The 24,518-nt window shown below is 39.1% G+C and overlaps 1 protein-coding gene across 2 annotated transcripts in view; it reads right to left on the reverse strand.

Moving 5' to 3' along the window:
• Positions 1-1,807: 1,807 nt before the first annotated feature.
• Positions 1,808-24,518, reverse strand: part of kdm4b (lysine (K)-specific demethylase 4B) — a 52,462-nt gene continuing 29,751 nt past the window's right edge. The window contains exons 8-22 of one of the 2 annotated variants that reach the window (XM_014980539.2): positions 23,273-23,410; positions 17,021-17,217; positions 16,672-16,922; positions 16,329-16,534; positions 15,126-15,246; positions 12,540-12,700; positions 12,250-12,448; positions 11,304-11,380; positions 11,064-11,119; positions 10,797-10,905; positions 7,713-7,928; positions 7,361-7,540; positions 6,558-6,677; positions 5,771-5,863; positions 1,808-3,871 (exon numbers count right to left, since the gene is read on the reverse strand). In XM_014980539.2, coding sequence (XP_014836025.2) covers positions 3,374-3,871; positions 5,771-5,863; positions 6,558-6,677; positions 7,361-7,540; positions 7,713-7,928; positions 10,797-10,905; positions 11,064-11,119; positions 11,304-11,380; positions 12,250-12,448; positions 12,540-12,700; positions 15,126-15,246; positions 16,329-16,534; positions 16,672-16,922; positions 17,021-17,217; positions 23,273-23,410 — 2,622 coding nt within the window. In that variant the 3' untranslated portion in view covers positions 1,808-3,373. Of the gene's footprint in view, positions 3,872-5,770; positions 5,864-6,557; positions 6,678-7,360; positions 7,541-7,712; positions 7,929-10,796; positions 10,906-11,063; positions 11,120-11,303; positions 11,381-12,249; positions 12,449-12,539; positions 12,701-15,125; positions 15,250-16,328; positions 16,535-16,671; positions 16,923-17,020; positions 17,218-23,272; positions 23,411-24,518 lie in introns of both variants that reach the window. The other variant, XM_014980537.2, reaches the window with a different exon arrangement.

The following is a 24,518-nucleotide window of genomic DNA, read 5'->3' on the forward strand; positions in this document are numbered from 1 at the left end:
AGTGACCTTCCCTTTAACTTCCACCCACTTCTCAATAGCTCCTTAAAATTTCAGAGGTGCAAAGTATGAGAGAATTCTGGTCATGCGTGAGGACATGAGGGAAAACACTCATGGGTAAAAATCAGGCTGTGATGCATTTTTATTCTTGTAGATTGATGCCATCGGCGAGTATAACCCTGAGTTAATACTCCGAGAAAATGCTTTAATGTAAAAAAAAAAATAAAATAATGTTTTTAGTTCTGCAACAAGCAAGAAAATTTATCAAAGTGATACATTTTCAGGCCCAATGGAGGAAAAAAAAAAAAGAAAATCTGACTTTAATGATGGGCACATGAAGGCAAGACAGCTTTAAGGACAGATATGCAATTGTGCAGAACTTTGCTTTTGGAGAAAGATGTCGATTTTAGTGTTTTCTACGTGTGATAGATAAAAATCAGAATTATGAAAAAAAGGAGGAATGAGAAAAGTTAGCACAACCCAATAAGTAATCAGCTCTTTATTAATACGTTTACATAATTTGTACCGCAAATATTGGCAGTAAGCAATATTCACCTGTACCGAACAAAATGTTTTACAGCTGAACTCACGCAGAATATTAATGTGCGACACTAAACTCTGCTATTCTGGAACATTAAGATTTCTCATTTCTACGGGGGAGAAGAGGTGGTGGGCTGAACCAAAACGTTATGCCCGCTTATGCATTTTATGTCCCACAGTGTGCACTTAAACTGCATTACTGGATCTGTGTTACAAGAAATCAGATATTACTCACCTGAAAAAATGTCAAGCGGAGTGTAAACATCGAAGAAAAATCAGTTGACGGCCAAATGGCTACCTTTAGCATCCAATCAGCCCAAACGCCGTATGAAATGCAAGTCAAATGCAATAATTTTTTTTTTACATATTAAAATCTTTGGGAGGGGGGGGGGACTGAGCTCCTCTGTCTTCTCGCAATAACTACAGACATACACAGCTTGTTTAGAAGCAACCAATCTGAGTCAGGAGGAGGGTCTTGACGAGGGTCTGCTACATGAATGCTAAGGCTAGTTAGCATAGCCAACAATGGTAGCGGACAAATAATTTTCCTATAACGGCAAGTTGTTTCTCTGCCATTAACACATTCAAAAGCGCATACAAGAGGATGATTGACAACTTAAGACCCTCCTCCTGGCTCTGATTGGTTGCTTTTGTATTTCTGCACTGGGAGATTGATTTTTGTTACCAGCTGTCTCATATGGTCACAGCGTTAACACTTTTGTATAAAAAAAAAAAATACAAATGAATAAATACCAGGTTGGAATCTGTTGGCTCTTCGGGTTAGATTTAGAAACTCGGTTAAAGACTTTATTAATTTACCTTACATTTAAGAAATTATATTAAAAACGGATAAATTTACTTATTTAAATTGTTTCAAGTGATAAGACATCAGCCATCACTGAAAACAGAATTTTGAATTGGCATTGTCCAGCATAGACTAATTAAAGAACTGTTAAAGAAAAATATATGGGCTATAGATTTTTTTAAAATTATTTTAAGGTAGGTGCTGGAGCTAAGCTAATTTATTTAAAGTGACAGTTGCCAAACTTTGAAAGATGTTTATGAGTTATTTATTTTACTAACATGTAAGTTGCATATATGATCATGACTTTAGTTTCCAGAAAAAAAACAAAAATAACTTAATTACATTTACAGCGACAAGCTTTAATTATTACAACTAATAAATATCAGGTGTTAGTACCTCTGCATTCCTATTATTTGACCAAGAAAGAATAAAAAAGTTCATTGAATCACACAAAACACAAAGGAGTTGGCCAAAAGTAGCCCACTTTAATCCCATGAGTTAATTTTTGTTTGAATGGATCTCAGTTGAAACGCACCTCTGCTCAAATGTTTTAGCTGCGACGGGTTATAGGGAGAAATAATGTGACATTTACAAATGTGAATCACAACACAAGGCCTGCGGTATGTACACTGGGTCTGTGTTACAAGAATTCAGTTCATCAGTAGTTTGTGCATTTCTGTAGCACAGAATGAACATATGCAGGAAAAACGGGAAACAGGACTTGTGGTTAGCAGTACAAATTGAGTAATGGGCTTGTAGAACCTAACCAAAAATCAAGGTATTAATATTCATGATGGGCCGAGTTTGTGAATTCACTTCAGAAAATTGACATAGAAAGAGTAGAATAATAGAAAAACAGACAACAAATTACAATATAGTTTTTTTTACTTACAATTGAAACTCAAATACGGTGCAATATATTTAAATTTTTTTTTTTTTTTGGTTCCTACAGATGTTTCCAATTGCTGAACTTCCTATGTTTTGGCAGGTTTAAGTGCAATTAGGAGCTTGGTGATATTAAACCACAACAACACTGACAAACAGCAGAACACCAGGGACTAAATTGAAAATATCAGGAACGGTAATTCTTCTGCCGATTGTGAACGTGGGAAATTTCTGGGTCGTCATACTCGGGCTCTGCTTGTAGGAACCCTGAGATCGTGTTGATGTGAGGAAAAAAAAAAAAGAAAAAAAAAGAAAAAGAAAAAAGAAACGGGGAGCCACCACATGATGTTAACACAAAATGTCCTCTGATAACTACATCACTAAACTTCAATGCACCCTCCAGACAAATCTACTAGTGTTTGCATTCAACATGTTTGCTCTATTACAAATAATTCTTTCAATATTTAACAAAGACATTTAAATACTGAGTTCCCGCTACAATACATTTCTCTTTTAAACCCCCCCCCCCCAACGTTTATGTCTGGAAATATGACAAGAACACGCCTCGACTAAAAGGAGAGCCTGCAGATGGATGACGCGGGTCCACCTGATGGTATCCAGGCTACCACTAGCTGGATTGAAAAACGGATGTTGCTGGTCACTTGAGTAAGAAGAGCTTATGTCCACCAGGCCTCACTGCTGAGAGGCTGCCATAATGCTTTAGTTTCTGTGGGAAGAACATGGGAGTGTGGCATAATTGAACAGATGCAACAAAGTACGGAACAGACGCCAACCTGGAGAATTATTTATATCAGCACAAAGGAAAGAAAAGCACAGCAGCTGCCAAAAAAAGTCTAAAAAAGAAAAAAAAAAATCTTATAACATTGAAAAAAAAAAGAAAAAAAAAATATTGCTGCTACGGTGCTGCCCCAGAGAAAGTCAAAGCACCACTGCAGACATATTAACTCAAAAATATAAAAAAAGGACCATGCATTAAAAGAGTGCTTCTGATTTCCTGTTTCCTCCTCCTCCTCTCACCTAGGAAACATGTGTCCATCGAAACAGCACTCAGAGTTCCCCTCCGTTAGCTTACTTCCTGTTGGCTCAGCCACTGTCAGCTGACTAATAACATGGTGGAGGTGATTTCTAATACACTGGGCCTGGGCCTTCGTCCTGAGGAAAACGTGAGTGGAGGAGTGTCTCCATGTAGGAAACATAGCCGCTGCTTGGTGTGTAGCTGTCGCCCATGTGCTGTGGAGGTGGTGGTGGTGGTGGCAGTGGCGATGAGGAGGACGGAGCAGACAGGAAGGGGTCAGAGTTCAAAGTGGCCTGAAAAGGGGTGTGCTGCTGTGTCAGCGGAGGGTTGGAGACCGGAGGGGGCTCAGCGAGGTTGTCGCCTGTGTCCATTGGGGTCTCTGTGTCCGTCTGAATGCTGCTGACGCGAGTGGGGGCTTCCTGATTGGTAGTAGGAGTCATGGAGGGAGGCTCCACGGTTGGTTGAGTGGTAATACTGTGATTCTGCTGTGCTGGTGCTGGAAGTGGATCCGCGGTGTTAGGCCCAGCTGAGCTGGAGGGCAGCCGGCGGCGTTTCGCTGCTTGAGCTTCATCAGCTGGGCGAACTTCCTCCTGTGGGGTAGGTAAAGCCTGGACGCAGACAGAAAAACACACAGAAAACTTCATCAAGTTGAAATATGTCATCTTTACCACTTTTTTTTTTATATTTCTGCGCTTCCATTCACGTGTGCTCGATCCCAGGAAGTTTTTCCACAAACAAAAGGTGAAGTTCCACAACAGGAACCTTTTTTCAGGAACCAGAGTAGCATTTAATCTCAACTGGAGTCTTTCCTCTTGCCTCACAAGCAATAAAACACTGAAATCCCTTTAATTTAGTTGCAATCACCAGTGACAGAATCATCACTGATGGTTTTATGTATGAAAAGTTCTGCCTTTTCATTTGTGAACTCGGTGGCCGAGAGGTCAAAGCTGCTGAAGTGGGAGGAGTTTCTGCTGATGCAATTGTTTTAGGACTCTGCCCTCAGAATAAAACTACTATGGAAAATATAAGAAAAACAATCCAGATCTTCTTGTCAAAATGTGCGTGAAGTGTTAATCTGGGTCCTTGGAACAGCATGAAACAAGTCCTACTAGAGTCTTTGAAATAACCTGAAATCTAAGAGCAATGCTAAGTGGTTCAGACCAGATAAAAGAAGAAACTAAAAGTACCAAACAGAATCAATGACACAGACCTAATGAGCTAATCAAAGAGCAACATGAAAAAAAGGCAGAGAAAATGTGTAGTAAAGATGGACCGAGGAAATGTAATTGTTACTGATGATGATGATGATAATTCAGAGAATGAGTGTGATGAGGTGGAAACAACCAGTGGTGGTTGATAAAAATATTAAAGGAGCAGAGACTACATTTTTTTAAATAGCATTTACAAAACAAAGAATATTGAACTAAAATAAATTTAAAAAAATGTCTACTAAAAAAACCCAGTATAATGTAAAATCAATTTAAAGTCCAACTGTGGAACAAAACTACAGAAGGTTAAAATTTCATAAAATAAAATAACTGCTAAAGTTCAGTGGCCCAAAAGACACCTGAAGTTTGAATTTAAAAAACATTAATAGCCTACGGTGCCCTGAGGTCTTCAAGAAGGCCGATCTACAGGCAGTAATAATAAAATTATATCTCACTGTGGATTTTATTGCTTGTGCACACAGCAAGGAATTTGATATGAGTTTCACATCCTCGGCTTTCACATCCATTTAGATTTAAACGCCTGACGCTGACGACGTGACGTACTTTGCATATAATCAGAAGACTGATTTCTGAAAATCTGAGCAGTCTGGGTGGTTTTGTACAACAAAAGCAGCCGTGTGGAATATGCAGAGCTATAACTGTTTTTGATTTTAAAAGCAATCATTTAAAAAGAACCTCAATGTGATTTCTGTTAACGCTGATTATCGCCAGCATTTTATGAATACTTTTATGTTGAAGATAAAAGCCTGTACTGGCCAAACAAAGCATTCGTTTACCAAACAAATGTTAGCATCAGATTATTTTCCAGTGTTTATGCTGAAATGCTAAAATCAACATTGAGTTATGATCAGGGCTGTTTAATGCTGTTTGCTATAATTTCTCTGTTGGGGAACTATAAAATAAAGTAGTAATTGCAATGGAAATACTGCTTGAAACTTCCCTTTTAATTCGCAAACAGGAAAATCTGAGTTTAAGACTCATATGAGTGAGTGTGGTGCAGCCTGCGACATCACCTAGTCGTCTGTGAAAGACAGTAATGCAGGTTTGTTTTGTTTTCTGGCCATCACAAGCTTGGTTAAGTAAAAAAATAGACATTATAAATGAGGTATGAAAACCACAGGACATTTGAACTCCAACATGGTAATGACTTCTTAAGCACAAGGGAGCCACGCATGAATGCATTCCCTGTTTGGTGTCTCATTTGCTTTAAAAGGACTTTAATTAGACAAAAGTGGAGTTTGAGGGCAGCAGAAAGTAAAGTTTGAGTAAAATACTCACCAGTCGAGCCCTAACTCTTTTAGGTAATTCATGATCCAGCTGGAAGATCTCTGACTGTTTGAGCATCAGCTGGCTTTGATCCTGAAACTCCACCTAAATGAAAGTATTAAACAATGCATTAGTTGGAAATTTCAATTGTTTTTCCGTTTGTAAAACAGAAAATATGTGGCACCACTTTGAAGTTGGGAAAACTGGTAATCATGAGAGGTTAAACTGCCTTCATTGCAGAACAAAGGGGAACACAGTGGGGAATAAATGACAGAGAGAACATCAGATTGGTTCTGAGTAAAAATTCAAAGGTAAGCCAGGGAACCCAGCCTGGGCCTGTCTCAGTCAGCGCCACAACAATGGAACCATCAACCAACATGCGCTGCTGTCAAATTATCCTTGACCATGACATTGAACCAAAGCTGCTCACTGACTGGATCAGAGCCTCACTTAAGCTCCTTAAATATAAATGTAGATTTTAACAATATTCTGCAACAGAGGAAAAAGGTCAGGGTTGTGACTCTGGCTGCTTGAACAGCCGGAGGCTTGTTTTTCTTTCTTTCTTCTTTTGTTTTGTTTTAGTTCAGCGCAAAACCATGTCAAAAATACTAAATAAAAAATTTTATGATACAAAAATGACTCTCGTGGAGGTCATTTGGAAAACTGCAACAGCAATACTAACAGTAATAAAACACCTTTTAGCCAAGTCACCTACAAAACTTTTTGTCTCACTTAAACCAGCTACATGCGATTTGTCTGTGCATCGACAGATGAGTCAGGCTAACAGATTTCCCCTCACCTGGTAGAGCTTGTGGACATGCTCTCTGACAAAGGAAGCATTCAGGTTTTCACCATCCGGTGTAACAACCTCAATCAGCTCCCCTGCGTCAGGAGCACCGTTACGCAGACAGTCGTGACTCTGGAAGAGGAAGGACAAAGATGAGAGAACATAGGAGAATATAGGAGAAAAGAATTGAATTATGGAATTCTGCACGATTTCGTTCATAGTTCTAATTTTACATCTCAAGGGTTGTCTTCATTTCCAGCTACTTACAGCTTAGTAAAAAGTTTGACCTTCTGAAATTCAAGGGTAGTATTTAGCATTTTAAATTAGATTGCTTGTATAGCTATGTCATGATTCAACCTCCCTAGAAGCAAGCTTTAATAATTTAATTTTATTAAAGCACTGTTTCTTGCCATCTTTAAACAGCAAATATTAAGGGTTATTTTATTTATAACACGGAATACATTTTCCATACCTTCAGTCATGGCTCAGTTGCTAGGATATATCTGTACGCTTTGAAATGAAAATACCATACTGACTATAATCATACGAGTAGCTGCTTGGATTAATGGAGGAGGGCTCCTCCAAATTTTTCATATAAATATTCCAGACAGAGAACTTTCCTGAGTACTCAGTCTACCTTCCATTGCCTATACCAAGTGGCTTCCACAGCTAAGAACACAAAGATGAATGATCTGGGGAATAAAAGTCTGCAAATACGAATGTTTTTCCACACCCTTTTTTCTCCATTTCAGACCCAGTAAATATGGAGATCAAATTCCAGACTGCATAACAACCCTGTTGGTAAAAACACTCACCACTATATTCTCTGGGTGCACGTTGTCACAGTATGATCCTTCTTCAAAGTTGACCTCGTAGAACGTCTGCGTTGCGATGCCAATGATGGTGCAGTGGTAGTACCAAGTGTCGGATTTACGCCCAATCACCTTGAGGCCCAGGTCTAGACCCTGAGGAGCAGGTTTAGGGGCTGCCCGAGGCTTCAGACAAAAACAAGACAAGAGTCAGGACTGGGAATCAGCAAGAGCAATGTCTGGGTTATTCTATAATTACTAATCATGTTCTGTTCTAAATGGCCCCCGGGTCACACTTTGAACAACCCTGAGTTACACCAACATAGCAGGAAGAAGTGAAAAATGCTAACACACTCACCTTATTCACCTTATTCACTTTATTCACCATCTGGATGCCCTTTTTATGTTTGTGGCAGGAGACTGACACCACGTAGGGCCAGTCTGCAGGCTTCATCACCACTCCGGCAATCTGGGCGCATGTGACATGGAAAGAGGTGGCACAGTTCTCATGTGTGCACTGGATGCAGGCGCCACGGCTTGGACTGGGGTTGGTTGTGTGGCAGAACACACATTTCTGTAAAGACAAAAAGCACACACTGAAACGTCAGCTCATCTTTAAGCATAGAGATGTACTCTCTTCAATGCTGAAAACTCAAATTCTACCACCCATATTGACCGATTTTCCTCTTTCCTGTCACTTTCTCTTACTACTCTCCATTTATACTTTATTTGCAGCTATTGGAATATTCTGTATTTAAGACTAAACTCTTGTTTGTAACTTTAAAACCAGACAAATATTTAATATGTTAGGATTTAAGTTTCGAGTGACTGAAAAACCACTATTCCCCCTATCCAACATGATTCCTTCTATCACTCACAATGAAATATGTATTTAGGATTAGAAGAAATGACTGGACACTCTGGCAAGAGACTACAAAGCAGCAGGATGACCAGGAGATGAGGCAGACACTTGAAGCTCTCTTGCCAAATTTCCACTTCTGTGTGCACTGCATAAAAAAAACCTCTTGGACCAGAGTAATCTGCAGCACTACAATTACAAGCAAGTTAAATTATGAGCGAAGGACTGAAGGCCTTTTGAATTAATATCTCTGGTGACCTAAATAACATCACTTCAACTCATAAAACAAACTTTGTTTAAACAGAAGAACCATCACATCATCTGTTTAGACATGTTAATTAAACACCATCATTCATCATTCAGTTGAAAACATCTACAATCAGAAACATTCTGTCTTTTAAATTCCCTTTTCTGTCCCCGTTCTATACAGCCCCTCCTTTAAAAATAAATTAAAACTAAAATGACCAAGCAGCTGGAGAACACAACCAATCAATGAAAGAATACATTTCTTTTATCATCATGTCAATATTTCATTTTTGCTCCTGTGCAGGCCAGTTTGCCTCCTATGATTGCTACCAGCTAGCAGTTTTCCACTGATGAAACATCATGAAGATGGTAATATAAGAGCAAACAGCAAAACTCAGCAGCAACATTAATTGTGTTGCAGCTCGCTGCTGAATGTTCATATTAAGTCAGCAAATAAGACAGTTCGCTATACATTTCTTTAAAAGTAAACTGCTGACTTCGGCTGCAAACAAGGCTATGCAATACCTATATAAAAATACATTTAAAGTGTGCGTTATGTTGACTGTGATTTTTGTGTCTTATGTTTTGTGTAAGTCATGTCTCGAGAAATATTTCCTCATGGGAAGCATACCAACTACTTTGCCAACTGGCCTACCAGGATCTGATAGCAACACTACTAACAACTTTGTCAAGATGTGATGTAATTGGTGTATATAAACTATAAACATATATAATTTTTTCCCCCCCCATCATAGTTTTGTTGGGAAAGTCAGGCCACAGTTACTGCAAAAAAGACCCTTCGCTCCAGTGAAATCCAAATGATTAATTATTATTTGGCAAAGGCATACGTTTATTTACCCAAGACCTTCAGCAATCACAAAGGGTTCCAGCGTCAAGACTTTATGTCACGCTTCAGTGCTGGTTAAGGCGCAGAACTTTATTACAGTTTTCATCCTAACCATTTGGAATGGCTCTTTTTACAATGAAAATATATTACTGTGTCAGCTTGAAGGACTTTCTGACATTTGTCTTTGTCAGAATGAATAACAAATCACTATTTACATCAGTTTTGCCTTTACTAAAATAGATTTTCCATTTTCATCTTCAAAATCTCTACATAATCTCTGCAAACTTTATTAGTATTGTAAAAGTAAACATAAATATGATATAAACAGCTTATGCCAATTCTTGCATGATCTAGACTTGCATGTTGATCTACCTAGTTTTTAGCAGCATGCCACTGCTGAATTGAAAGTCATTTTAGTTTGAACTAATTAAGTGAATAATTAATATAAAGACAAGTTGATGTTAATTTTTTTCATAGTTCTGAATTTTGCAGCTGAAGCAAAATTATGATTTGTTGATTATGATTTACAACTTCTTAACTATAAAAACACTACTGTAGAATGTGAAAAATGTAATCAAATTTCAGCCAAAAATCACATCTTTTTGGGATTTTTACCATCCAACAATGGCCTATAAAATCCAACATAACAATAACAAGTTTCCTGAGAGGCAAATGTTTAAGGGTAGAAGGGTGACACAGTGACTGGAGAACACAGCGCGATATAAACTGGTTCCATGGGTGCGTGCTCACATTTGATCAGACCAGTCATCCGAATCATTAGAGCGCACAGCTTCTTCTCAAAGCTTTTTAAGTAGAGAAGGAAGAAACCTTCTCTGACAGCGCACCGATGCAAATGTCACCCAGCTTGTCTTTGATAGATTATTCAGAGAGAAGAGGAGGCTGAGAGGTGACATTATTTGTGCGTTTGTGATAATGTAGCAGCAAGCGCTCCGATCACTCGCCACAGAGCAGAGACTGCAAAAGAGGGACTGTAATAAAACAAAAGCAGCGAAAGGAAAGAACGAAATAAATTGTGTTTAAAGATGCGGCAGCAATGGGGAAATTGCCTTCAACCCTCGGGATCGATGCAGTTCATTTGGCACAGTGAGAAATGACAGCTGATTATTCAGCCATTCCCCTCCGCATGTCTGTTTTACCCCACTTCTCAAAAAAAAAAAAAAGAAAAAAACTGAAATCTATCAATCCTCCAGGAAAGGAAGCGGGGTAACTGAGAAAGTGACAGACACAAAGGCAATGAACAGGAAAGAAAGCAATCCGCTTCAGAGTAGGAAAAGACTGGAGGAGCGCAGGAGGCCCTGGAGACTTTATAAGCATACAGGAAAACCATCATGGCGAGCATCAATACAGAAAAGTTTTTACTTTCCCCAGAGACGGCTGGGAGTATAAAGAAAGCTGAACTCTGCCTGTTTAATAATAAACTACGATATGAGACTTATGCAGACCTTGTATTTGTCTCCATCTGCACTTACCAAACTCTTGCGGTTTTCTGGGACAGCGCTGACATCCACCGGCTCCCTGTCGATAGCGTTGACAAAGCGAGCTTCTGGGACACCGATGGCACAGATGACGTGGGCCCATCTGAAGATCAAGTCAGACAGGAAAGAAATTTTAAAACAAAACAAAAAAACCTGGATCTTCTAAGAACAAAATGTCGGATTCTTTTGTTATAAATCCATCTTCCTGATTAGTTTAACATTTCAAATATATAAACTTACAAAAGGTCTTCAAGCACTCACCTGTTGTCTGTTGTCATCTTCAAAGCTCCTCCACGCAGGTTGCAGAGGCAGCATTCCTGGAACAACAGATACATTCTTTAAAATCAAAGGTTTGAGCTGAAAAACCCAAATTCTTTTAGAACACCTCACACTTCTCTGGATATTTATTTCTTGAACATGCATGATGACTTAACACATTAGTGAAGAATATTAGCCATTATTCTCCATCTGTGTGTGAACATCAGCTAAGCGTCCACTCACCACTACCCAGGCCTCTGCTGTACACCTGGTGCAGGTCCAGGAATCCCTGACAGACTCTGGCTTCAAACCGTAACAACCTGTAAGAGAGGAGATGATGATTATTTTAACCAGTTCCCCTATGACATATTTTGAATTTTGTATCAGTCGATGTGTACAACACAGAACGGCCTGAAGGGCCACCTTTCCTTCTATTCTCTGCTATTACACATTCGAACACCAAACCTCCTTGCTAAGCAGTTGTTTTTCTTGTTAATAAATAGCCCAATTTTCTTGCTCCAATCCCCAATTTGAGGTTGCCAGCCCACAGACCAGCAGACTTATACAACACCAGGGCATGTTTAAATGATTTTTTAGTTGAATGTTCAGCCCAGAACACTGAGGAACAAAAGGTGTGGGAATGCACAACTGGCATTTTTGACAGGAGCTCTTTCTGCTTCATGTCTTCCTATCAATAGCAGCGCTGTTTCAGCAGCTCTTCCCAGGATGAATAACGAACTGGCCTTGAAGGTGTGTTCCAGGTTTAGGGATAATAAGAACCCAGGAGGGTTAATGTGTGTGTTGTGGACTTTGTGTGTATGTGTTAGTGATGTGATTTATGAGTTTGTTAGTTCGGGTTGGTACAAACACAGTCCATCAGGCATTTCAAGAAACTCGCATTATTCATTTGAAATCTATTGTTTCCATACTAGAAGGAGATTTTTATTTTATTTTTTTTTTACTACGTATGACTACACAATGAGATTTAATTTTTAATTAGCACATTTACAGTTTTAATGTTTATATGATTTATTAGGGCACAAAAATTAAGGATCTAAAAAATGTAAACAATATTTTATTAAAATCCTAAATCACATTAGCTTGTTAGGGTGAAAGAAGCTCCTTTCATGGTATTCTAACATACTTATATTTGACTAGTATATTGTTTATTAATGAGCTTAGTACTTACTGGCATGAACTTGCATGGCGCAACATTTACACCGGATCAAAAGACTGGTTCCATCTTCCCCGATGTGGTAATTTGTGGGTGGTGGTTCTGTGTTGACTGCTCCTACACTGAAGCACATCTCTGGGACCAGTGGTCGAGTTGACATACCATGTCGAGGTAGGGAGGCTTCAGGGGTCAAGCTGATAACATCTCTGTTTGGCTTGAATGGAGAGGAAATTAGATATTAAATTTCTGAGTAATCATGTGCATCCTCCAAAAAAAAGTGTGTACGCAGCAGTGCGTGTTTCTACCTTCATGTAGGAACAGAAAAGTGAACAGACAGCACAGTATGGTTCAAGTCCGGCCACGGCAGCATTGAAGGACTTCTCAGCCAAAAAGTTCGGGGAGTGATTCCGCCATAGGTGTTCCTGTTTCTTCATGCTGCTATCCATCGGCATTTGAGACGACAGCTCTGTGGACAAAGACACAAAAAGCATGAGTGAAAACCCGTAGTATTCAGTAAATCACTCGTTCGTTGTCTGATGCGCTGAGCTTCTTCCCAACTAACTTCTCACTCTGAGGGGTAAACACTCAACCAGCTCTCCATCCAACTCCTCTTCCTTTCATAAATTAATGAGACTGAGTCAACAGTTAACTAGGATTCACAATAGCGGTCGTTCACTCTCTATTTTGCAGCTTGCTCTTGACTCTGAGCCAGGTACTATTTAATGACTCATATGGAGCCCCAGTGTGTTGTTTGACTAATTTTAGGCTTAAGGCAACCTTTAAAAACCTTCTATAGATTTACGAGCCGGGCATCAAGGCAATTTTACTACCATTGAAAGACTTAGGATTAAAGGTGACTTAAATAATTGAAGGCCCACAACTACTCCAAAACTTTATATGGTTCTTTAATTAGTAATGCTTCGCAAGGGTCAGAACAGCTTAATTCAGCAGCCTAGAATATTCAGATTAAAAAAAAAAAAAAATATATATATATATATATATATATATATATATATATATATATATATATATATATATATATATATATATATATATATAAATTTAATCAAACCTGACTTTCCCCAACTAACTCTGAAACGGGAAGATTCTAAGTGGAGGCTTCGAGAGATGGAATAGCTTCCCTACTCTAGTCTGATCAGATCTTCTGGAACATTATTTGATAGTTTCTTGGACAGCCGACAGGCTGCGTAAAGTCTTCTTTTCCTCTGAGTGGATATAGTTTCTCACTGACCAAGTTTTTTCGCTTTTGTTGTCGAGCTTTGAGTCTCATCTGATAAGGGATGTCTGATCTGGAGCCATAGCATTGGGAGCTCAGGGGTTGAATCCTTCTCACCACAAGGCAAGTTTTCAGCCTAACGATCAAAAGACCGGGGTCTTCTTCTACTGCAGGGTTCGTTGTCCATTTTGATCTTTACTTGACTTCCTGCCTGAAAATAACAATCAACTTTCCTCCTTTCTCATGCTGTTTTATGGGGTTTTCCACCATACAGATATGCTTCATTGGTTAGTTCTGTTGCCAGACTGTCTTGGGTAGATGTCAGCTTCCCCATCCCGTGAGCACAAAGAAAGTGCATGATTTTATACCTTTATAATTTCTTCAAAGTCATCATCAAAAATCACTACTTATTTAACTAAAATATATAAGCATTAGAATGTCTTATTCAATAAGTAAAAATGCCTCCTACTGAAACCAGCTTGATTTAATGTAAGGGCATTTATTTAAAGAAAGCCAGAATAATTTTACCATTTGAAATTGCATTCATAAAACTATGTTAGTATCTGCTTTTTGTCTCTTTTTTTTTTCAAAGCGTTTATACTTTTTTTTTTTTTTTAATCATTTTATGCATGGAAACAAAAGGATGGTCTCACCTATTTTTGACAGCCCCAACTGTGCAAAGACCCATTTTATAAAACTACATATAAAGCATTTTTAAAAGATATCTGGAGGGAGGTCTTGGAAAGAAACAGCAATAAGCTCGAAGGCAACACTGTAGTCAGTCCTTATATAATTGGTGATGAACACAAACAGCACAAGCATCAATAATTTGCCACTCCGGGTCAGAATCAATTTTGCAGCGTAGCCCTTGAGCTACTGATCCACTTTGTTTTGTTAGGCCTGGACAGAAGTCGGGCAGATCTTTCACAAGATTTCCCCTTAAACTGTTGTCTATTTTCCCACCACTGCTCCTCCTCCTCATTCTTTCCCACCATCAAGCCCTCTGAAGGACAGACAGAGTGTAGTCCCCGGCCACACAAGCTAAAGTGACTTTGAAAGCAGGTAATTGGAAGTCATGATCCCTGGATCAATAAGTGTCAGTCAGAAAATGAAAAGGAAAAAAAAAATGGGGGAGAGTAGGAAAAAGAAGCCTTGCCATCTTGATTTCATTTATTCCAACAGGGAACTTTAGTCCAGCTTGTTTTTCTTTCCTCAGATCAATAAAACAAATAAAAATGGTGTCCTCTTCACTTTGAGCACTTTGATGGAGAGAACAACTACAGGAATGAATAACAGGAGGGATTAAAAAATTATGTTTGTTTTAGGTCATAAGTAATTTTTCCAAACCTGAATGTTATTTTATTGCAGCTTTTTAATAAGATCCCTTTAAGACCAAATTTAAAATGGCAATTTATGGGTAGCATAAATTTATAACAAGTCTGCTTCCTTCTAACAGTTTCTTTAAGTGTTTGTATGACCTGGAAAAAGTATTCACTTTGCCTTTTGCAGCTGTAGTTAGGATTTATGTGAAGCTCATTGTATTTTCACCCTGCTCAAATTTAGATGAAAATGCAATGCTCCATCCTCATCTCTAAACCATCTGTTTACTTAAATGGTCCCTTACAGATGAAAAAAAAATAAAAAAGTCACGCACCTTTCTCAGTGGTCGGGTCTTGTTTGACGATGGACAGAGGCGAGCGCATGGGTGGTTTACTAAGAGGATGGCGCCGACTTTTCTTCACCTCCTTTGGCATTTTCATCTTAGTGAAGGTCAGCTGCTAAAGTAATAATAATAACACATTCTTTAAGTTTTCAGTATTGTTGAATTTAACAACACAGTTGTCCTGGGTCATTTGCTGCATGTCTTTCCCCTCTCTCTATTCCATTTCCTGCCAAGTCACTGCTAAATAAAGGCCACTAGTGTATAAAAGATATTTTAAAAAAAATCTAACTATTCAAAGGTTGTTCCAGGATTCCTTTCTTGTAATAAATGATTCTGTTAGAGAGTAAGCCTACAATTATTTTGATACTACTACTATTTGTCAACCATGTCAGATGAAAAATACAGCCAGAATAGGACATGTACAGGTGTTTGTATTGCTTTTTGTCAGAAATAAACAAATTAAGCTACCATCTAAAACATTCCAGACCAAACTAAGAATGGTAAGAATGGTCGGTGATGATGACCTTCAGGAGACTGAAGACCTTGCCGTTTTTAATTAGTAATGAGCAATCTGCAGTTTGGATTACCACTGATGTTGCAGTAGTGGAATAAGGCAAGCCAGATGGTCATATAATAGTATGTTTATAGCAAGCTGTTTGATAACTTGTTTCATCTATCCTTGATATCCAGCCTCATTCTAGCACGAATCACTACGTCGCCAGCTTAGCAAGCCATCTAGGGTAAGAAAAACTACATACAAGTTAAAGAAAATTGCAGCATGAATTTTCACATCAGGTGAAGTTATTCAGTCAAGCAGTGCCTCTTGTTTTGCATTTTATGTCCAAGTTAAAAAGGAAAAAACCTTTTCTAAACTGTATTCACATTTATCCTAGAACAAGTTTTGTACTGTAAACTGGGCCATTTTTTTTTTATCTTAAAATTACAAATATGCAAACCCTGCCTAGGTAAAGTCCCTCAAGTATCATGATAGAGCTTGTCTTTGTTTCTGTAAGTGGTTATTTTCTATTAAAAGACTTGAAAACAAACCAAGAAATTGCATTTCATAGGGAACACACTGGACAATGACTTTTGTTTATCATTTCATCTTAATTAAGTCATAATTACTGCCTTTAAGATCATGTAAAATAAATATGTGTATTTAGACATTACAGTTTTATGCATGACTGTTTTTACCTGAGCAGTGTTTATTTCCATGCTCATGTCTTCGTTCTTAATTGACGATGTATCCACGTTCCTACTGGCAGATTTAGCAAACTGCTCAAATGCTTCTTCAAATCCAGAGATGGGTCCTTGAATGTTGGACATCCTCTTCTGCTTTTTCAGTTTCTTCTTCTCAATGTCCTCTATGAAGTTTGGTGGCTTGATATCAACTTCTTGCTCTAACAAAGACAATTAAGAAAAGTTCATGCTTAAGGTAATGTCGGGGATTTAAAACCACTGTTGGTTTTAATGAAATCATTTTTTATTATAATTCTAGTTTGGAATATAATGGTTTCATCTGCGGGCTCCCACTAACCTTCTGCTTTCACAGGACTGTCTGCTGCCTTCGCAGCGGCCTCGGCAGCCTTCTGCTCCTCACGTTCCAAGGCCTCCAAGGCCAACATGGCTTCCCTGGCTAAACGCTCTTCCCTCTCTTGTTTGCGCTGAGCCTCGCGCTCCTCCACCTGACGCTGATACTCAGCTGCATTCAGCTCAATTCCCTCTTCCGCCAGCACCTTCACCTCCTCAAGCTTAAGACGCCGGACCTGCTTCATCTTGTGCATTGCTCTGATGTGCAGAAAACACAGGTAATTATAAATATTGGGTAATAATAAGCAGATCTTTGTATATGAAGTCTCATAAATGATACATTTTGGTCCTCTTACTTTTGCAGCAGGTTTTGCCGGTAGGCGATCCTCTGCTGCCTCCAGCTCTCCAGTTCAGGACTGGACAACTCTGTAGCCTTCAGATGATCCAACACTGTGATGTCTTTGCCTTGTTTCCATAGCTCGTAGCGACTCGGTTGCAGGCAGCGAACAAACACATCCATCGAGATTTTCACCATGTCCTTCCGGCAGGAACACTGCAGGGGAAGAAAATTTTTAAAAAAAAAAACAAGACAAAAATGAACAAAAATGCACAGAGAGAACTTTGTTAGAACAGAGAAGTGCTGCAGGTAAAAATGATGCAAATTCTCTGTAATAAATGTTTAAAAAGCTCCTAACCTGTGAATAAATGTCACTCTGGTGTTTTCAGTCAAACTACAGATGTTTGACTGAAATCCCAGAGCAGCAAGATTATAAATGTATTGGGGCACAAATTATGCAGAACTCTTCTTTTCTCTCTTTCCATCAGATTAATTACGGTGCAATTGACGCATCTTGCCTTGAGCCTAGAAAGGCAATATCCAAGCTATAATCACGTAGAATTAACAGATTTATAGTCAGAATGATTTCTGAGAGCAATTTATCGTTTTAAAGGTCAAAAAGACACTGCGTATAGGATTTAAAAAGAGGGTTTTTAAATATCAGGATGGTAAATCAGTAAACATGCAGTGCCTTGCAAAAGTATTCACACCTATTGAACTTATGAACTTTCACATTTTGCCACATTCCAACCACCAACTTCAATCTTTTTTTATTGTCAGACTTGGAAGAGAGCATCTGGACATAAAATTTTCAGTCTTGCCTTGATTCCGAAATAGATTGGGACTTTGCCAAGAGTCAAGTCTTTTTCACCTTCTAACAGGTTATCTTCTACGGCTCATCCCAGAGGTGAGGTAGAACTCATCTCTGGTCCGCCACATATTTGCAGTGTCCCTTGAATAACGTGTGGCAAAACTGGGCTTGTTCAAGCTTTTGTCTTGTCACTCTTCCATTAAGGCCAGTTCTGTTTAGTGCGTGACTAATGCTTGTTCTTCAACAGATTCTCCCACCTGCGCTGTAAAGCTCCACAGCTGCTTCAAAGATACAATGCATTTCTTCTGATTAATGCTCTCCTTGCCCCGCCTGTCAGTTGGGCTGGTAGGTTTGCACTTGTGCCATACTCTATTTATTTTGGGATGATAGAACATGTTGAAAACTAGAAATGTTGCTTTAAAATTTCACCCCTCTGCAACTTTTTCCTTCACTTGTCTGGCTTTTTTTTTTTTTTTTTTTTTTTGGTGTTTATGATGTTGTTTTGATTATTTTTAAAACGACATTAATTACGTTGAGATTCAGTCCGTTTGCAAACTTCAAACTTGCAAAGGCAATTGACTGCACTGTAATTTAACTAGGGTTACCAGAGTTATGGGGTCTGAATACCAATGCATGACAGAGTTTTTGAAAACCTTGTATCATTTTCTGCTACCCTTCCAATTATGCACGACTACTTAATTATATTGAGAATTGAGAGTGCAACATGAAATGAAAAAAGGTTTATGAGATATGAATATGTTTGTAAGGCACTGTACGTCAGTGGGAAGAAAAAGTGTGACAGACGCATCTGTTCACACTTCAAAATGTCTCCACATCCGTCAATGACAACATTGAACTCTGTGAATCATTCTGCTGAGTGAAGAAGGCAGCAGCTGTGTAATGTAGCAAAAGCACAGAAATAAAAAAAAAAACAAATCGGCAGAAAAAAAAAAAAAAGAAGAAGAAAAAGTCCAGAAAGACGTGAAATAAAAACAGCAGTTATTCAACAAACAGAAATGAGGATAGGATAGATGGAGGGAGGGGGTGAAATGTTTTCTTTTTTGCTTTGCTTGCTGTATTACATTCTGGCCCCCCCATCAGCCTGTGAGCTGTACTCGGAGCCTTATGTTCAATTATGGGAAAACACAACAGCTCAAACAGCCAGAGCAAAACAATATCCAGCCAACATCTCATCTTGGCACCACTTGACAGGCGGAAACATTAAAATATGGTATTGGGTGGAGAGCGCTGGAGTGGAAGGGGGGGAAGGTGCCGTGAGGGGTTAGTGCATCTGACTGCAGCCATCATGAAACATTCAAAGGAGTGTACCAAAATGTGCTGCTTTTCTTTGTGTACAGCAAGTTGTTATTGTTATAAAACGGTTTAAAGTTAACAGCCAGTGCCAGTATTTTCAAGGACCGAGAAAAATACATTTCATTGTCTGATAAGTACTAAACACATTCCAAGATGCCCAAGACTTGAGATTACAAACGTGCCGAGGCAGACAGTCAATGAGCCACTTGACTCCTAATGGAGCTAAATTGTTTACTCAAAAGCAAACCAGAAGCCAGAGGCCTTTTAATGGACCCTTGAACTCAATGATAGTGCAATAAACTCTGATTTGTCTGTTGTGACCCACTGAGGCCACAAAACTAAGACTATCTAATTTGGTATTATATTAAGGAGGATCTCATACTGATAAACTGAAAAAAGTATTTACAGGTCTTGATTTTTTCCCCATACGTCACACTACAATAAGCATCTATGTATTACATTATGTATTATGACCAACAGAAAGTGGAGCAGTGAAATAGTAGAAAGTTGTAAATGCTTTTACAAGTATAAAAAGTGACATGCATTTTCAAGCTGCCTTGCTTTACTCCAATAGTTCTACATTTTATAATCTTTAAAGATTCCACCACTCCAACAGAAAAATACACAAGTACAACAACAGAATACATTTTCACAAAATACTAACAATATTACATAGATATATTTATTGATATGTTCTGTCAGCTTGCATCATTTATGATGGTGCTGTATACATACAACATGCGGATTTAATTCAAAAATCAAGTTTTCTTGCTCAAGTAGGAGTAGTGCATTGGTCAAGGCAGACGGAGTGACAGCGATGTATGTAAAAGATTCATTTTGGAAGTTGAGAACTACAGTATTTCATATGATACCACTCATCCTTTTTAATCACTGGCTTTACAGTACAATCTCTCATTTCCCATGTATGCCCCTCTGAGCACCTCTGGGGTTCACAGGGTAGCAGAGGTCCATGAAGTGTAAATCAGAGTGGTTTAAAACATCTCCGGTCTGCTGGCGAAGTGGGCAGCCAAGTGGAGAAGCATGTAGTGTAAATCTGTGGTAAGAGTCTATTATCTCAATGTCAGCTCCCTAGATGTTCATCAGTCTGGTGGAAATCCACCACCAGTTCCTTGGTTTTCCTCAAGGAACTATAGTTCTGCTCACACTACTCCACCAGTCATCCTTGCCTGACATGAGGCCGACTATGACAGATATCTGAGAATTTTGCAGATGGCAGAATGGGGAGCCTGCAGTGCAGAAGGTGAAGAGGAACCAGGCCACTACAATTCCCTGGGAGACCCCTGTACTGCAGACCAGTCTGTCAGAGACACAGTCCTGTATCCTCACATACTGAGGGTGAAGTAGTCCAGTTCCACTGGGACATGTGGTGGTCCACTTCTGATAGCTCCAGCTTGTCCCTCAGAAGCAACAGCTGGATGGAATTAAAAGCACTGGAGAAATACAATAACAAGATCCTCACAGAGCATCCAGGCTTCTTCAGGTGAGTTGGAGCTCAGTGCAGGGGTAGATGATGTGAGGATACCCAAGTAAGCAGGCCAGAATTCATGGGGGGACAGATGGAGCTATATATAGGGTAGTCCTGGAAGAAGACTTGTTAAAGGCTGAAGTTAATTTTCGAACAGGAGGATGGCACTCCTAGAATGTTTTAGAGCAACACCTGTCAAAATGGTCTAATCAAAGTCCACACCTGGATCCACTTGACTGAATACAAATATACACCCAAAGTTGCAGCTTTAATTGCTGAAAGGTAGTTTAGAAAGAAAATAAAAACACCCACTCGTGATGTTAAGGCACATCTTAATGCCATATTTTTTATCTTGTAAAATCCTTTCAAAAACAACGTGTCATTTTTATTTCACTTCACTACTATTAAGTAAGTTTTGTTGGTTTATCACAAAAAAAATCCTAATAAAATACTTTGAAGTTTGTGGTTGTAATGTGACAAAAATGTCCAAGGAGAAAACTTCAAGTTGTATGAATGTTTTTTGCCAACATCTCAAGAAAAACTGAAAGAGAGAAAAAAAAATCTTGTCAGACCAAGATAACTTCGCAACTAAACTCGCTAATAAACTGAGGTTCACTCTCCAAAGGAAAAAGGCCAGCAATTTCTTCTGGAGAATGATTTGAGCTCCTCTCTCAGACAGGAAAGAAAAATAATTACCATGACTTCTTTGAGGAGCGGCAGCAAACAGTGACCGAGCACCAAACGAACAGAAAAGAGGCTTTCACTAAAAATCCAGCCAACTCCGAAGACAAAGTGTTTATACTCGGCAGCATGTGACAGACGACCGCCATAATCTTGAGGATTATTTTAACCAGCCGTGCTTCACTGCTGTCAACCAATCTCACTAATGAACTTCCACAGTTTATAAAACCTACAGTCACTACTTTTGTAAAGCTATTCGTCTTTATTCCTTATGCAACTTGTACACATAAGGAACATTTTAAAGTTTTGGATAAGCTTTTTCAAACTATGGTGAAACCACAGAAGCTATTTTTGTGCCATTTATACTTATACATTCATGTTTATCTGACAAGCAGTGAAATAACTGTCAAATTCCCCCCCAAAAATAAATAAATAAAACAGTTGGTGGCTAATGTGCAGATTGGAAGGTTGAGAGGACAGTTAATTAAAACTGCACTGTCTCCTAAAGAACAGAGGTACATGCAAACGCAGCATGCGAAAACTGCTGACAGCATTCCCGCTTTGACCGCAGGTGTGTGTGTGTCTTCTCTCAGTAAGTCAAGCAGATGGATCAGCAGTTGAGGAGGCTGTATTTAATAAGAGCGGGACATGAAGCACGGCCTGGCTCCCCATTTTTCCTTTCTCTGTGGTTTGCTAGCAGACCCAAAACGGTGACAAATTTCATACCGCGACCCATCGCTCTCTGTCCTGTTCACTGCTGACAGAATAGGGCTCAGTTTGAAAAAAAATAATAAATAAAAATAAATAAATAAAAGAGCGAGGGGCCAAGACAGCCAAACAAGTTGTTGGATGACTGGCTGAATCAAAGAGAAAACGGTGGAGGCATTCAGAGAAAGGGAGAATGAGAGGCTCAGTTTTTACTACTCGGTAGCGTGGGCGAACTGAACACAGCTCCGTACATCTAACAATCTAACACTTATTAAAAGTTCAAGTTTATTTATATAGCACATTTAAAACAACTGATCGCTGTGTACATATTTCCTGCTGTAGTCAAAGCCATTTACTCATAATATTCTATTTTGTCAACAAGAACCTCAATGAGAATATTGATACTAACTTTTCTAAGGACGGAAATACACTGAACTTTCTGGGAGACTTTTGCTCAGGCTGCATTTCAACATTTCTCTGGCTCCATGTGGTGCACTGTAAATTTGTAAGCCTAGTTTAGCAGAGCAGAAAAGACCCCTCTTCTTGATCAAACTGACAAAGTGAGCTGGAGATGCTCCCCTGAGCACTGGAGCCTGGGCTACTGGTTCTTAAATTACAAGCGGTCACATGGGTAAAAGTAGGAAGGCTGGAAATGAGAAGGAGTAGGAAGGGAGGGAGATGTACTTCTGCAAACTGGCACCTCATAAATCTGACATGCAGCCAAGTAGAGAGAAAGACAGCGAGGAAAAACACACACACATCCAAAGAGAAAGAGAGGGAGGAATGAACAGCAAAATGAAATGTATAGAAAAGAGATGAGTGCAGAGGGACTTTATTCCACAGGACATTGTAGTTGGACTCCCTTTCACAAACCTACCCATGCCCTGTCAATTTCATGCTCAACAGCCCACAGGCAAAGAGGCAGTTTGCGTCAGCGCAAGGATTCAAGTGTACAGTCGGTGTCAAGAACAGATGGTGTGCAGCAGAGAACTAGACGCTACTTTTATATATCGCTGTGATCTATGTCTCTATCCCTTAAGGAGAAGGAAAGCTGCTGAATCACATCAAAATCTATTTTATTTCAAGTCTTCATTCATCTAGAAAGAATGTTATGATTAAGACATGAGCATTCAAAGGGTCAACCTATTAAATATGTCAGCCTTAATTTCAATTACATAACTGTCATCAAAACTCTGGAAACACAAAACCTCCCATGAACAAAGACACTTTGAACATAACTTAGAGTAAATATCTGATCTGTCTCGTCTTACAAGTGTAGCGTTCTTTCCATAGTCGACCCAACGTAGAGTTGCAAAGTTTGTGGACTCAGCACAGTTGAAGCCGTGGTTGAAGCCAGCGTGGTAGCCATATGGAAATGTAACCATGAACTCCCCTTCATTCTGAGTTATCTGTTGGGACACAAAATACAAACAAGAAACGAAATGCAGTTCAAATGTAGAAGTCAAATAAATTCTTGGATAGGCCAACTATGCCCACTTATAGTGATCAGACCTTTACTGTCCAACTGTTTAAGGTATTTGTTACAACTGTTGAAACAAAATAACTGATAGCTTACAAAGTGTTCCCAGTTCCTTGTAGAAGAGGTACTTTTTAACCAAATGATGGACCATCACAATTTCTCCATTGAAACATATACTCCTACTCTTTATCTGATATGTACGAAACTATAAAAATGCATTCCGGTAAAGGGTTTTCTGTGGATATAAAAAAAAGAAAAAGTGGAGTATTTAAATTTTATGCTTTTAAAAGGTGTGGAAAGCATGAGTATTTGAGCAGTGGATCTATCATTTGCTGGGTCAATCAGTAGAAAATTGGGCCATTTTTGTTACTGGCTAGTGTATTACTATCTAATCCATAAATGATAGCAGTTAAAATTTAAGGTTAGAATTTTTTAGATAAGCAAAAAGTGTAAAACATGATTATTACCCATCAATCTCAGGCAAAAACAAAGTTTTAGAGGCAATTAAGGAGTTTGGCTCCTCCAGTCGAACTTAGCTGCATCTCCCAGAATTTAACATCTTCCTACAGGCTCCATGTTATTCTGACATTTCTTAAGAATATGCGAACACCTTAATTTCATTCTTTCTTTGCATATTGCCGTGAAACCTAAGCCCTGCATGTGCAACTGCGAATCCCGTCGTCTTTGAGAAACTTGCCTGCCTGCAATCAAGAGACACATCAAGCCAAACGGAAGTACAGGCATGAGGGGAGAAATGGGTAGGGAGGCTGAAAGCGAGACATTAACTTCCTCAGCTAACAGTAATGGTTCACATATCAAACCAACAAATCCCTCTTCGCTCCGGCAAGAACAAAGGAGAGTTTTATTTTTACACATGAATCGGGAAAAGTTCACCGGCAGGTGTGCAGAACGCAACATGTTCACTGTGATAATGACGTCCTGAGGGGGGAGTGCTGGGAGAAGTTAAGTGGAGAGGGTCTTATGCTGGCTGTGGGGAACTTTGGATGTCTGCCCTGCGCCCCCCCTTCAGTTTCTCA

The sequence above is a fragment of the Poecilia mexicana genome, unplaced genomic scaffold, assembly GCF_051168715.1.
Source record: "Poecilia mexicana isolate PSO_F unplaced genomic scaffold, ASM5116871v1 scaffold_4, whole genome shotgun sequence".
NCBI classification, from domain to species: Eukaryota; Metazoa; Chordata; class Actinopteri; order Cyprinodontiformes; family Poeciliidae; genus Poecilia; species Poecilia mexicana.